We start from the raw sequence: 14,542 nt of genomic DNA, 5'->3' as shown, positions 1-14,542 counted from the left end.
ACGTCACCCGAGGTGCCCAGGCTGCGCGCCAGGCCCCGCGGAGCACCTCCGGCCCGGCCCGCCGGCCCTGGCCGCGGCCTCCTGGCGGAGGCAGGCGGTCGGCGGGGCGGGCCGCGGGGCCGGGCGGGGCCCTGCGAGGCCGGGCGGGCGCTGGGGGCCGGGCCGGCCGGGGCCCGGGCGGGGCTGGGCGGCCGCTGGGGGCGGAGGCGGGAGCGGGACCCGCAGGGCCGGAGCGGCCGCGGCGCCCGGAGCGGGCCGGGAGAAGGTAGGGATCCCCCCGCAGCGGTCGAGGCGGGGAGCCGGGCGCTCCCTGCCCGCCGCCGCCCGGCGTAGCCGCCTCCCCCCCGCCCTGCGCGCCCCCGCGGCCGCCCGGCCTGCGCCTCCGCCGGGCCCCCGGTGCGGCCCGGCCCCCCGCCTCTACCGCGGCCCCCGCTTCAGCCCGCCGCCTCCTGCCCTCGCACTCCGTACCGGCACCTTCTCCCCCGCCGAGGCCCGGCCGGCCCTGGGGGCTGCCCTGGGCCGCTCTGGTCGGCGCGGGGGTGGCGGGTGGCCCTGGCTGGGGTGCTGCTAGCCCGGGTGGGTGCCGCTGTCCCGGATGAGTGCTCTCCCCTCCCACCAGCAGCCGGGGCTGTGTCAGCGTGTGGCCCTCCAGCCCTGTATGCCCAGCTGGGCGCTTGCCGTGCCCTGTGGCTCCATCGCACAGAGCCCACCATGCCCCGGGGGCACCTTGTCAGCGTGGAGCAGCCGTGGGGTACAGTGGGAGCTGCCCGTCTACTCCCCATGTTGCACGTCCGTTGGGATTTTTGGTCTCTTAAGCCACGTCTGTGCAGCCAGTGGTAACTTGGAGTGGTCACCCACCAGGCAGACATGCAGCTGGTGGGAACTGGCATTGCCTGGGCAACTTGTTGTTGGACCTGTAGAAGCAGCGTGGGCATGCGGGGCCTGGAGCAGTTTGTCACCGAGGGGCTGGAGCGGTGGCACTGGTGAAGGCTGGCACAGGTGGTTGCACCCAGGGAGCAGCAGCTCCGGGCTGCAGCGCGGTGCCTTCCCAGGGTGCTCCTCTGAGAGCATCCATTCGGCTCGCGCCGGCCTGAGAGGAGAAACTCCCGAGGGTTCCCTCCCGTTCTCACTCCAGCAAATGCAAACCCCTCTGCGCTGCTGCCAGCCCGACGCGGGCACCTTGTACTTTAACGGAGATGAACTGGAGGTGCCACCTCCAGTGGCCTCGCCAGGGGATGGCAGCTTGGCTCACCCTCGACACCTCCTGCAAGGCGGCTGCTGCTCCTGTACTGACCCTTTTGCTGACCCTGGGCGGTGCCTCGGCTGATCCCGTCCTTGACACAATTTGGCCTCTGAGTTCAAACATTTCTGCTGCTGGTCCTGGCGTTTGAAATACTCCCCCCACCTCCTTCCTTTGACGTCTCGTTCTCCTTGCCATAGTACCTAGGAAGCCTCTAGTTGTGTCGTAAGCATTAACCTCTGTTTTGAGGTTTGTCGTGTTTCCATGACTTTCAGTTTCTTCTGAAAAGGCTCTCTCTCCCCTTGCCTATGCCGTTCTCTCCTTTGCTTCTGTCTTTTCCTCCACAAAAGGCCTGAAAGAGTTTGTAGATGCAGAATTTGCAGTTTTGCAGATGCTTTGCCAAATACAGCCTCTGTGCTATGAGACGTCACCATCATCCCCCTCATCTTGACTCACTCCTCTGGCTGCGAGTCGTGCTGGGCATTGTGTCTAAATGTGTCCCGCTTGTTTGTGAGGTCCTCCATAGCGCCGATAATGCCCGCATCTCGGAGCTGGCGTCTGCGGCTGCTCTGTTCTTGAAATCCTCTGCTCTACCAAGGCCAAAGGTTTCAGTTCTCTCTCCAGCTGCTCCACTTAGGATTAGCAGTGACATATAATGATTTTAAGAGAAACGTGAACTTGGCGATGGGGTGGGAGGAACTGAGCAGTAGGGGAGAGGAAAGGAGTGACGCTCGGAGCCTTGCAGAGCACCGGCTCTGCTAGCCATCGTGGGAAGCATGGCTGTGTGATGTCTCAGGGTTCAGCATGCGGTTGAGGTGTCCCTGCAGTGGGTGACTATTCAGATGGACTTTGTGATGGTGATGATGTTATCTTGGGCGGGACAGCCTGAGCTGTACTTACCTTAGCACTTCACTACCTTAATTGATAATTTCCCCTCAACCTCCAGCAAAAGTATTTTTCTAATCACGTTCTCAGGATTGCTCAACCCCACTTCTGAGCTTTTACTTTGTCTTATTTTTAGAACCTTTCTGTTAGGAAATAAAATGTATTGCTTTCTTCTCGGGAGCACCTAGGGGCTCTGAAAGGAAGAGGGCCATGTGAGGCCAGGTATCAGCAGAGTCCCTGCTGGGGATTTAGGTTCTTTGGAGATAACGAGCAGCACAGAAGAGGAGTGAAGGCAGGCAAAGAGCAGAGCTTCTGAGTCAAACTCGAGTAATTTCCATATTTCTGGACTCCCTGCCCAGCAAGCCAAGCATTGTAAAGGGCTTCTGTCCAAAAGCTATCTTGCAAAATATGTTAAGGGTGCAAAGTCAAGTGCTCCAGCATTAAGGGCTGTCCTTGTAGCCCCAGTTCAACCTGTTTTGGATATGTACTCAAGGTGTAATGACCAATTTTGTGATTGTATACTACTTCCCCTAGTCACCCAGCCACAGGTACCGCATGGCAGAAGTGGTGCTGCTTTTGGGGTTTTCTCTGTTCCCTATTCTAAGTTGTATCATTTCAGCCTGACTGCAAAAACGTCAAGAGAGACAGCTGCGTGCCTCTGGGTGGGAGAAGACAGGATGCAGTAATGGGGTCTGCAAAGTGCGTGCAGCCACTCCGTAGAGAATTTGGGAAACTCTTGTCTCCTAAGCTGGCGTTCTGGCCTTTGCATGCTTAGGTCCCCAGTGCCAAAGATTAAATATCCATCGCAGTCTCCTTGCTCACGTGTTGTGGCAAGGTGTTCTGCTTTTGCATTAAAAATTGATGCTGTGCTCTAGTTTCCAGATGACTTTCCTTTGCTCGCTGTCTGGTCCAGCACAAGCTCCTTTCCTCCCCAAGCTACCCTTACCCCACACAAATGCCACCAGCCTGCCCTCAGCCACATACTGCAGCGGAGCAGGTGAGAACATTGTGACAGCCAGGGCTCAGCTGGAGAGAAGAAATGGTGGTTTGAATGACTTGTGTGGGACGTGGCAGAGCTCCTGTGGCAAATAGCCCAAACTGTCACACATGTGTGGCGGGGAGGCCAGAGCTTGCTTAAGCAGCCTTTGTCCTTGGCAGTCCTGGTTCTGGAGGGCCTGATGATCCAACCTAGATGGATTCATTTCAATGATTTTTGGTATATCAGGTCACAGACAAAGCAAAAGCAGCTATTTCTTTTTAAAGTGAGATCCCTCTTCCTCCTGGGAGCCATATGGGGTTAGAAAGTGGAGTGCAGAAAAGATTTCATGTTTCCCACTGTGTGAAGCTCAGAGGGAGGGCTCTTTGGGATCTGCTGAGACAAGCAGCAGATCCTAATGAGAAGCTGCAGTCCTCAGCATTTCCCTGGTGGGAGAAGGCTCCTCTTTTCCACACCATTAGTTGGGGTTTTGCCCTGCTTGCTGCATTGTCCATTCTGTTGGGATTCACAGGGTCAGCTCTGCAGTTTGCCAGAGTTGCCGTCCCTGCATTGGCACTATCTCCAGCCGGGGCCCAGGCAGTCTGGCTCAACGGGGTATTGTTTATCCCACCCAGGAATGTGCAGGCGAGCAAGGACCTCCGGGAGCTTACAGAGCAACATGTTCTGCTCTGAGCAGGGGGAGTGTCTGCGGGTGGCTGCAGCTCTGAAGGCTGGCGTGAGCAGTCGGGGTGTGCCGGTGTGCAGACGGTGTCCTACCCTTGAAGTGTTGGATGAGGACTGTGCCGCTGTGCAGATGCAGTGGGGTAAGGAGGAGGGAAGGAGGGCTGTCCAGATTTGGCGACCACGGGGAGGAACAGAAGAGAAGGGTAGGAATGCCTTGGCATGTAGTTAGTAAGCTTCTGTTCTTGACACAAGGATGTGAGAAGCCAGCCATCACTCTTGGTTTCCTCCTGCTGCATGTTAGGTACCGATCCTGCAGTCTAAAGCGCAGCAAGAGCTGCAGCAGATCTCTCGTTGAAGCCAGATCCAGCAGCTGGAGGGTGCACTGAATGGGGCAGAGGGGCATCTCTGTCTCTGCGGGTGCATTGTGTTTTCAGTGAACGGGCATTGAGCTATAATCAGTGGAAGGAGGCATGAAAAGACAGAGTTGAAATGCATTGCGTTTTTCCATTGTAAAAAAAGATCGCTGGCAGTATTGGTTTAATATTTTTAATATCAATTTCTGTAATCGTTCTGCGTTTTCTACATTTCTGGAAATCTGACTTCTTCCTGGTCTACTGCTCAGACAGGCTATAAGGCTTTTATAGAGACTGAGACATCTGCTCCGCTACAATCCACTTGTCCTTGTGCAAACCAAGTGTGCCTGTGGAAGCCCACACCACATTTTTTGGTCTGTTTGGTGAAATGTTGGTTTTCCAGTTATGGTGCTGTCATGCTGACCATAGCCAGTTCTTACAGCGCTGTGAGTGAGAGTCTGAAAAGTATTATTTAGAAGGAAACAAGTGGTGATAGTGCCTGGGAAGTCTGATTTTCTTGCTTCTGAATTTGTGGCATCCATCCGTTACTGCTTTTTATCTCATGATCTGATCAGCGCTTTGGGTATAACACCGGATTAGCTGTCTGCAAACCCTTTGGGCCTCTCCCTTTACTGGGGCTGTTAATACTTTTTGTAATCAGCCTAAAATGGTCTCTTCGTTTTGCTGCCTTATCTCTTAAGTGCTTGAAATCCTTGCTTCACATTTTTCAGCAAAAACAGGGATGACAGAACTCCTGTTTCTAAGGTACAGAAACTCATCGGAGAATAGTTTCCTCAACTTTACCATCAAAAAGATGCAAAAAGGGCATTTATGTCACCATCTTCAGTAGGTCTGGTTCCATCTAAGTGATGGCACTTTGAGCCAAGTGCCTGACAATTATTTGTGGTGCTGGTGAGTCTATTACATGACACTTCTTACCCTGCCTGATTTCAGCTGCAAAAAGAAAGGAGGGACACAAGAAGTTATCAGAGTCAGGGTGTAAATGCCTTCTCTTGGCTGCTGCAGCTTCATCCAGTCTGTGCTGAAGGTCTCAAAACAATATTGTAACAGAGTTAATAGCCGTCATTCCATTCTGGGCCCTCCTTTCATCAGCCCACGCTGGACCAGACACGCTCCAGAGCTCATGGCAAAATGGAATAGGCAATCTTCCATGGAGGTAATGTTAATGTGTGCTGAGCATGCATGCAGGCAGGCTGGGGGGAGTGATTAATGCCCTGGGAATCCACTCTCTGCCGTGCTGCACAATGCTGTTGTGTCAGGCTGGAAGCTTGGCACCGGGCGGGCTGCAGTCGGGCGCCAGGGACACGTTACCTAGTTTGTGCAGGATCGGGCAGCGAGACAGAGACAGCGTGTTCTCAGTGGGGCGAGTTCGCCGCTGCGCTGCAGCTTCATACTTGCACAGTGAGGCTCTTTTTGGATGCGGGTCTGCTGCTAGGCGGGGGCAGGAGTCCTGCAATCCGCAGCCCTGACCTCCGCCAGCGTGAAATCCCAGTGTTTGCTCAGTTGCGGAGGAGCCCTCCCTCCTTCCCCCTGGCAGGCAGGGATCACCCATCCTTGAGGTGAGAGGGGACCGTGCTTGGCCAGCCGTCAGGAGCCGTGACTCACTGGGGATCGCAGGCGGAGCCCAGCTCTCCCTGCAATCTGCTCTTCCTGCTGGAGCCTCTGCGCGAGCTGCTGCTGGATGTTTGTTTTCACAGGATCTAGGGTGGATCTGGAAGAAGTTCGGGTCCACCATTAAGCCTGAAGAGTTGGACTTAGTAAGTTTCTGGTCTGGAAGATGTTGGAAGACTTCCTTCTCTAGGTGGGGGTTTGGAGAAAACGTTGGCAGGCAGCGCTCCATGGAGTAAGACAAGGCCGAAGTCCTGTAAAACATAATATTTTGTGTTCAGTTCATGTTATGGAGCAGGCAAACCCCACAAGACTGACTCGCTGCTTTCAAATGCAGGGGCATGTTGTCTGGACTCAGATGGAGTCAGGGAGTGATCCTGCTCTTCTTGGTACTGACAGGGGAACATGAGCTTGTTGGGATTCTTTTTTTGGCAGTTTCAGAAGTTACTTCACGCTTTCTTACCTCATGGGCTGACTCTCAGGGGGTGCTTTTCACATGAATATGTTAGTGCCTGTGTTTTATTATAACTGCAGTTAATATATACATGGCGTAACAGTTGCAATCCTGCCTGCCCCTCTCGATTTTCTGTCTCATTGGCAAATCTTGTACATTTTAATGAATGAGTCCCCAGAGCTGCAGGTGAGTTAAGGAAGAGACATTGCTCTTTTCAGGGGCAGGATCTGAGCCCCGGGCAGTGGGAGAGCCGTATCAGCCCCAGTGACTGCAGCAAAGCCAGGGTTTGGGTCTGCAGCACACATGCTGTAATCCTTGCGCTCCTCAGCCCACTCTTACGTTACACCTTTGACAGAAGAAATGCAAGAAGTCTCACTTGTACTACAGTACTTTTTTTGCCACTTTGTCCAGTGTGGCTGTGAAGTTTGCATATTCAGAGTATGGCGAGGATTCCTGGGACCCTGAGCTCGGTCGGCAGCCTGTCCGTGGGGTGGAGGGCAGCACCGAGTCCCTGCAAGGGGCTGCTGCTGCTGCGCCTGTCGCTGCTGCTTTTCTCTTCCCATCAGAGCATGCAGCAGCATGCCCCAGCCACCCCACCTCAGACAGCGCAAGGCTCCTTCCTTGTCTTGAGTATTTCTAAGCTAACTGATGGCTCTTCCATCTTTTTCCCTGCTCCACATGGTCATGTTTTTAATACTGTTACTCCTTCTGCCTCAGTAGGTTCCTGCTACCCCGAACTGCAGCTCTTTGTGCTCCTGATTCACTCCAGTCCATTCATCTCTTTTTGGTGGCAAAGTGCTGTCGGCTGCTGGATATTGGGCTCTTTGTTTGTACAGCCAGCACAACGCTGGTGACAAAGGGACAGCCTGTGCCCCAAGAAGCCCACGTGCTACAGGGAAGGCAGTGGAGAGCAATGGGAGTGATGGACGGGACGGCAGAGGTGAGGGTGGCCAGGGGCTGGCTGCGGCAAGGGCACGGCTGGGGGTGGGGAGGGACGTGATGAGGAAGCTGTTCCTGCCGAGTACAAACCCGCTTTGTTCCCGGGAGGTGAGTCGGACTGGATAAACAGAGCGGTCCCGTCAGCAGAAAGTCTTTCCCTGGCTAGATCCCCCGCTGGCACTCTCGCTGGAAGCTGGCTGCACCTCGTCAGCGGGGAGGTTTTTCTCTTCCCTGTGTTAGCGTTCCCTCTTCCTGACTCTCGGGCTCAGGTGGGCTGTGTGCGTCTGTATGGAGAAATGGGGGCCCCAGGGGCCCCGTGTGTTCGCTGTGGGTGGTGGCATGTGTCGTCACTGTGATCTTTCTGCTGTGAGCTGGGCGGGTGTTGGACATGCCATGCTGAGTACGGGACGGGAATCACCGGCTGGGCAGCACTGGGAGGGTGACTGTTCACTGTGCACGTAGAGGCGCTTTGGGAGGGGAGGAGGTTGCGTCCCGTTGCAGGGAAGTTGTGTCCAACTGGACAGAGCAGGGACTCTGCTTGTGATGTGGGAGGAAAGCAATCTGTGTCAGGGGGGCTGGTGGGGTGGATGCTGACGTCCCGGCGTCGCAGAGGACAGGACTCTGAAAACACCCTGCAGAGGTGTCAGCAGTGCCATGCTCTGCCCATAATTGCAGTGGGACAGGAAGATGAAGGGAAGCACTCACCGGTCTGAGGTGCAGGTGTTGAGGAATAATCTTAGGGTTCCTGGTTGCCGTGGATGGATGCACCTTTCAGTTCCTCTTCCGAGGGATCTGGGAAGAGGGAAAGGAGCAGCTGAAGCTGCAGGATTGCTGCTGCCTTGGTGCGGCGAAGTGCCTTGATGTTGAGGCTGCTTGGTACAAAGCAGGTGGTACAGAAAAGTATCCCAGCTCAGCAGTGACTTCTAGAGGAAGGGGGAATCTAGGACGTAGCCCTTGATGACGACATCTTTACTTGCCTTCAGGTCCCCTGCCAGGGTGGATTTCAACCTTGGCTCCCAGAGCCTTGGACAGGGTCTGCGCCCTCATCTCAGCCTGGGTCCTGCCAGGAGCCATCACGAAGCCTCCCAGGGCATGGCTGAGCCTGGTACCTAAAGGGTGGAAGGGGCATTTCCTGCCAGGTCTGAGGATGCCCAAGCTGGGTCAGCCAAGGCAGAGGCGGGAGGAGCTCCCCTTGCTGGTGTGGGGAAGGGGATGGTGCTGTGAGGTCGCCTGGGACGACTTTGTGCCTCTTCTCTCACTGGGCAGAAGTGGGACACTGTTCCAGCACGCAGTTCCTGTGGCCCTGAGTGGTGGCGTGGGGAGGGGGATGCCTGTGCCCATCCCACCAGAACATGCGTGGTGGGACCGTGCAAGTGAGTGGTGCTGTCTGCCCACCCGGCCATGGCGGGCTCGGGGCCCTGCCCTGCATGTCAGGGAAGTGCTGAACTTCCTCCCCACCTCTTGCTTCCTTCCTGACGGGAATTCACTTCCAATTTTCTTGCTGCTTCTCCCCCCGTTGCAGCACAAACACGTGTCCCCGCAGAGATAGCCAGAGGGGCTGGACAAAGCAGGTTAGACCATGGGGGCTGCATTGTTGGAGACTCTTGGCTCCTGCGGCATGCTTCATGTGGTGAGGCGTTTCAGGGAGCTCAGGACAGGACCCTCTCGCACTGTTCTTGCCTCTTGTGCTCAGGAAGGGTTTTACTTTCTGAGTGTATGTGTGATAATTTCAGGTGTTTCTGGCTGCTGACAAACTTCCCGCTGTGTCTCAGCCTTAGGTACTGATCCACCTTCAGACCCCGTGCAATGGAGGCTGGCTCCGTGGTACGAGCAGTCTTTGATTTCTGTCCCAGCGTCTCTGAAGAGCTGCCCCTCTTTGTGGGAGATGTCATCGAGGTGCTGGCTGTGGTGGATGAGTTCTGGCTCCTTGGCAAGAAGGAAGGTGTCACAGGTAAGAGCTGTAAATGCCTGCACCGGGATGCACAGATGTGCCAGCTAAACCTACACTCCGTGAGCACACCGTGACCACTGCTGTGCAGGACCAGATTTGATTTACTAAATCTTTCACGGGATGTTGCTTAGGACTGAGGGTACAGGTTGCCCACCACTTGTCTCCTGCCAGCTTTGCTGTTCAGACAGCTCATTTGTTATTTTTTGAGAGAGATTACCGGAGAGTCAATTCTCGAGGAGATGAGAGCTTCACGAAACTAGTTGCTCTGTCCTCTGTGGTGAGACAGCCCATTTCCTGGCTACTTTATGTGCTGACCTGCTGTGGCAGTGGAAGGGGAGAGAGGAAACAGATGCACTGAGAGTGGAAATGCATCCATGTCCAAGTGACCTCGTCAGGTCGAGTCAGTGGGAGACGCAGTGACAGAGTCCGTGTGTCCCTCCAAGCCCTCTGACTCAGCCCCACTTCCTCCTTTCCGCTTTAAAGCATTTTCCTGCACAAGCTGCCATCAATATCGGGGTGCCTGAAATAGTGTGCAAGTCTCTCAAACTTTTGGAGGGGTGTGAGAAACTTCAGAAGCAGCAAAATGGTCTTAGTGAAATACTTCTCATAGTCCCTGTTTAAACAGCTCTTTCTCATCTTAATACTGACGTTTAGAGGGTGTTTGAGCTCTCAGGGAGGTGAAAACCAGGCCACTTTAAAGTGTAAGCCTGACTCTGTCTTCAGCATGAGACGGGGACTGGAGTTTCATCCCTGGCCATGGAGATGGGGCTGCTATTGCAGCAGCGGTCTGGTGCTGCTAACAGCCACAAGCTGTCTCCTGGCTAAAACAAAGATGGACAGGAGCAAAGGTGGAGAAGAGGACTTCTCTTCTGTGCTCCATGTAGCTGTTAAATGGCATTGAGTGAACGCGTGCCTGATCCTGCTGCTGCTGCTGAAGTCACTGGGAACAAATTACTTCTGCAGAAATCACCAGTATCTACTTCACCACAGTTTTGTCTCCCAGCATAACCAGTGCGCTTGTTCTCAAGATGATGAAGCTATTAAGGAATATTAAACAGATGTGTGTCATAGCTCAAAGATAAAGAAACATGCTGAAGTCAAACCGAATGGGTTTTAATGACCTTTAACTCAAAACCCACTTGCATTCCTGCTTTCCCTTGGAACAGCTGTTGTAGTTTTCAGCCCAGTTTTCTAAGCTAAAGCTGTAGGGAATTGAAAAAGCACTTTTGAATAGGATCTATGGAGGTGCTGCAGCCTACCAATTCTAATACTCTGTGGGGAATAATTAATGTAGCTCCATGACTTCCTTTCTAGCATCATTAGATTGTTTCCATGTACAGAGCAGGAAACTAAGACGTGAAAAAAGAGGTAGAGTTGGTTAAAACTATGAAGGAAGTCACTGAGGCTGGCAGCCTGTGGGCTCCTGGTTGCACCTCAGGTTAATAACAGCAGATGCCAAACCGCCTAAACCAGGGCAAAGTTCTTGGTGTCTAGGATATGGTGTCTCCAAGTTTTATTGGAGAACATGGGTGCCATATTGGGTCATCGAGAGTGAATGCTGGAAGTACTACTAGCCCATACTCCATCATATGTCCTTGCCACAAATTATAAAAGATAGGAATGACATTTTTAGTGGCCTTTGCAGTGGGCTTTACCATGTCCTGTGCTCCTGGGACTGAAATTAGTAGCTGAGTGGTATCTTGTGATGGCCAACAAGTGTGCGCTGCCCCATCTGGCTGTGGCCTGTTCAGAATAGCTGGGCATCCAGCAATGTGTGCCATGGTGAAATAGGTGCACAGTGTGACAAAGTGGGCAAGGTCCCTGGAGCCTCACCTGGAGGTCCCTGGAGCCTCTGACTTCTGGGCTGAGGCCGTGCAGGGGCCAAGCCTTACAGAGTGAGGAGCACCAGGTGGATGTGCCCAGTCACAAAACACTGGTCTAGTGGTCCAGCACTACTGGATGTCTCAGTCCTCATCGTGGCTCTGAGTTGGGAAGCAAGCAATGAAAGCAGAGAAAACTTAGTATGTCTGTTGCCAGAAACCCCATGCTGATGGCACAGTCCCAGTAACGAACACAGCCTATTGGTTGCCTGAGTGAGCCAAGGGCACAAAGCTTTTTGTTCTCTGTTAGCTCTTAAGCATTTAAAACCTCAGGAATTCCTGACTCCCAAACTTGCTCCTCTTCCACCATGCTATTGAAGCACCCTGGGTAGCTGGTTATTTTCCTTTAGCAAGAGCTGAAATCTGGAAAGATTTCTTCCAAAATCTGGAAGAAGGGTGGAGGAAGTGGTGGTGGGCTACAGGAAAGACTAATTGCTGATGTCTGCTTCTCATTTTAGGGCAGTTTCCTAGCAGCTTTGTGGAACCTGTGGATATTCCTCCTTTGAAGCAGGGAGAAAAACTCTTTGTTTGTACCAGCGACTTCACATCTCAAGAGCCAGGGAGCTTGTCATTGCAGAGAGGTAATCTCCATTCCCTTCCTTTGCTTTGCGTCTCATAGCCCTCATCTGTCCTTCCAGAAGCATGTCCTTCCATAGCATCCTGCCTAGAGTGGCAGGAGAGACAGGGAACTTCCTAATACCTCATGACGTGGGTCATGGCAAATCCACCATGAACCTTTGGGCTTCTGCCACTCTGATACCAGTTTCTCATGATCTATCATTACTCTTGAAACTCTGAATATTGGAGTCGTGTGATCATAGTAAACTTACAGCGGCCTTTTAATGGCTCTCCAATCCTCAAACCGTAGACTTGCATTTGGGAGAGAAATCAAAGCTTTGGTGCACCTTCATGGCTTAACAGCCAAAACTGTGTATCTTAGACATGTGCATAGAAGAGGCTGCCCATGCTTCATGCCTTACCTCCATTCTGTGCTCTTGTGCATTGCCAGCACACACTGTGCTCTGTGTAGAGTGTCTGACCTTGCCCACAGTCAGGAAGGACACAGGGAGGCAGGAATAAGAAGTGGGAAGCAATCGTGAGGGCAGCTTTGAACTGGTGTGTCTCATTCCCTGCAGGAGACCTGGTGATCTTGGGAGGGTCCCTGGCCTCCAGCTGGCTCCAGGGCCGAAGCAGCTGGGGTTCCAAGGGCTTTTTCCCCTCATCATGTGTACGGGAGCTGTGCCTTTCAGTTCGGAGCCGTCAGCTGTCCCAGAGTGCTCTCCTGGAGGTGCCTGCCTACTCACTGGGCCAAGCCCGGGCCCTGATGGACCTGTCTGCTCAGCTGGAGGAGGAACTGGACTTCAGGGAAGGGGATGTCATCAACATTGTTGGTGTCCCAGAGCCTGGATGGTTCGAAGGTGAGCTCAGAGGCCGCAGGGGCATCTTTCCAGAGGGTTTTGTGGAACTGCTTACTCCTCTGCGAGCACCAGGAACCTCAGTGGATCCAGAGCCCGCAGGGACTTGTGACACCAATGGGACAGTGGAGATGTCCCCCAAGGAGGAGGAGGAGCCAGGGAGCACCTATGGTGTAGCCCTCTATCAGTTCCAAGCCCTGGAGTCCAAGGAACTGGATTTTGATGTGGGTGACAAGATTCGGATCATAGGCATTCTGGAGGATGGATGGCTGGAGGGGGAGCTGAGGGGGAAACGTGGCATCTTTCCACACAGATTTGTGAGGCTGGAAGCCTCTGAGCCTTGCAGGGAAAAAGTGGCTGCTGAGGATCCCCAAGCTGGAGGCAGCTGTGGAGTCACTGTCCATCAAGACCCGGTAAGCACCTTCTCTGAAGCTCTTCCTTTGCCAGGAGAAGATGGCAGGGAAAAGGAGGATGACTTGGCTGCACACCCTGAGCCTGACACTGTTTTGTCTCACGTGGCGGGGAAGACAGAGGGTCATCTCGGCACAGATTTGAAACAGCATCAGGCCTTTCCTGGCACAGAACACCAAGGGCCACGTCCCAAAGGCACAGCAGACTCCTTCCCCTTTGACCACACAAAGACAGTCAATGGCCTTCTCCCCGCTGCTCAGCTGCCTCCCCATCAGGGCAACAGGCCTGGCCAAGCAGGTGAGTTGGAGTCTGGGGGAACCATTTCAGCCTCCCCAGGAAACTCAGAAACTCACACCCTGCCTGAGCACGATAGAGACAGCCCCAGTGTACCCCCACAGGCTCCCCACTCCCCCTCAGATCCTTGCAAGAGCCAGGTGATTTCTTCTCCTAACAGCTGGGCAGCATCTGAGCCCCAGGAGAGCCAAAGCAGTGCCCAGGACCTGGACAATTGGGTGGAGGGTCAGCAGGAGAAGTCCAAACCTTGTCCCTCCAGCCTGGGAGGTGCCCAGGACACATGGGCTGGGAGCTGGGGAGAATGCTGCCCTCTCACAGCGCAGGGGGACAGCTGCACGGACCTGGACTCCAAACTGACAGAGCAGCTGGTACAGTTTGAGAAGAGTCTGTCAAGTACTGGCGCTGAGCAGGACAAGGTCTCCCGCCACTTCTCTATCTTGGACTACAGCTCTGAGAGGGACATTGTCCGTGGGTCTCCTGAGTGTGCCCCCCACGCCAGGCAGCCAGAGAGGAGGAAAGCCCTGAGGCCACCCCCTCCTCGGCCCAGCAGCCTTGTGACAACCCCTGTGCACACGCGGGGCGGCCAGGTGCCCAAAGGCAGGTCTCTGTCCTTCTCGGTCAAGCCCTCCCGACCTGCACCCCGGCCTCCATCAAGCAACCAGAGGAAAAATGTGGGCCCTGCACAGCTTCAGCCCAGTCCCCAGGAGCAGCGGGTGGAGGAGGGACGTGAGGACTTGACACGGGCAGGATCAGCTTCCCCCCGCTCCATTCTGCTGATGAGGATCGGAGAGGTGGAGCGAGACCTGGAGGCTTATGGCAAGACCCGTGCTGAGCTAAGCCTGATGCTGGAGGAGCAGCAGGATGAGCTGGTGAGAACAGAGACCCTGGAAAACCTTGATTTCTGTGACTCCAACATCGAGAGCCTCAGTGTGGAGCTACAGGAGCTGAGAGGTGAGTCTGCAGTGGCATGGGATAGGGGTGCTTCAGGGGGACAGTTTGCCCTTGCTTTTATTTCCTTCTTGAATTCATTATTTTGGTCATTTTGTAAGCGTTGTTGCAGTGCAAATCATCATGATTTTGCCTCATAGAACCACAGTGTCATTCTTGGGACATCCCTCTGCCCTGGCCTTCACCACCTCCTTTTCCTTCTAACTCTCCCATGTCCTTTTCCAGCCCTATCGTACGTCCAGAGCCCTCATCTGATCCATTCCCAGTGCGTCCTGGCTGTCAAGCAAAACCACAGATGCTGCAGGTTCAACCTCCCTGCCTCATCCCCTCTTAGCTGTAGAGGAGTGAGCAGCAGCTTCAGAGTGGCTTTGCTAGTGGTCCTGCAGTTGAGATTTGAGTTGATGTCTGTGGCATGATTCCCTCAGCCTGTCAGGGCGCTGGGTTTCCTGCAGTTTTTGGTCTGGTGGTGATACAGATCTCTGG

The 14,542-nt window shown here is 54.2% G+C and overlaps 1 protein-coding gene across 3 annotated transcripts in view; it reads left to right on the top strand.

The window, feature by feature from the left end:
- The first annotated feature begins 190 nt into the window (after positions 1-190).
- DNMBP (dynamin binding protein) overlaps positions 191-14,542 on the top strand; it is a 35,820-nt gene continuing 21,468 nt past the window's right edge. The window contains exons 1-6 of one of the 3 annotated variants that reach the window (XM_063339124.1): positions 5,582-5,718; positions 5,857-5,916; positions 6,939-7,161; positions 8,933-9,111; positions 11,450-11,572; positions 12,128-14,062. In XM_063339124.1, coding sequence (XP_063195194.1) covers positions 8,967-9,111; positions 11,450-11,572; positions 12,128-14,062 — 2,203 coding nt within the window. In that variant the 5' untranslated portion in view covers positions 5,582-5,718; positions 5,857-5,916; positions 6,939-7,161; positions 8,933-8,966. Of the gene's footprint in view, positions 266-5,581; positions 5,719-5,856; positions 5,917-6,938; positions 7,162-8,932; positions 9,112-11,449; positions 11,573-12,127; positions 14,063-14,542 lie in introns of those variants that run through there. The other 2 variants (XM_063339126.1, XM_063339125.1) reach the window with 2 other exon arrangements.

This window comes from Chroicocephalus ridibundus, chromosome 6, assembly GCF_963924245.1.
Source record: "Chroicocephalus ridibundus chromosome 6, bChrRid1.1, whole genome shotgun sequence".
NCBI lineage: Eukaryota > Metazoa > Chordata > Aves > Charadriiformes > Laridae > Chroicocephalus > Chroicocephalus ridibundus.
This window is presented reverse-complemented; position numbering and strand designations above follow the sequence as displayed.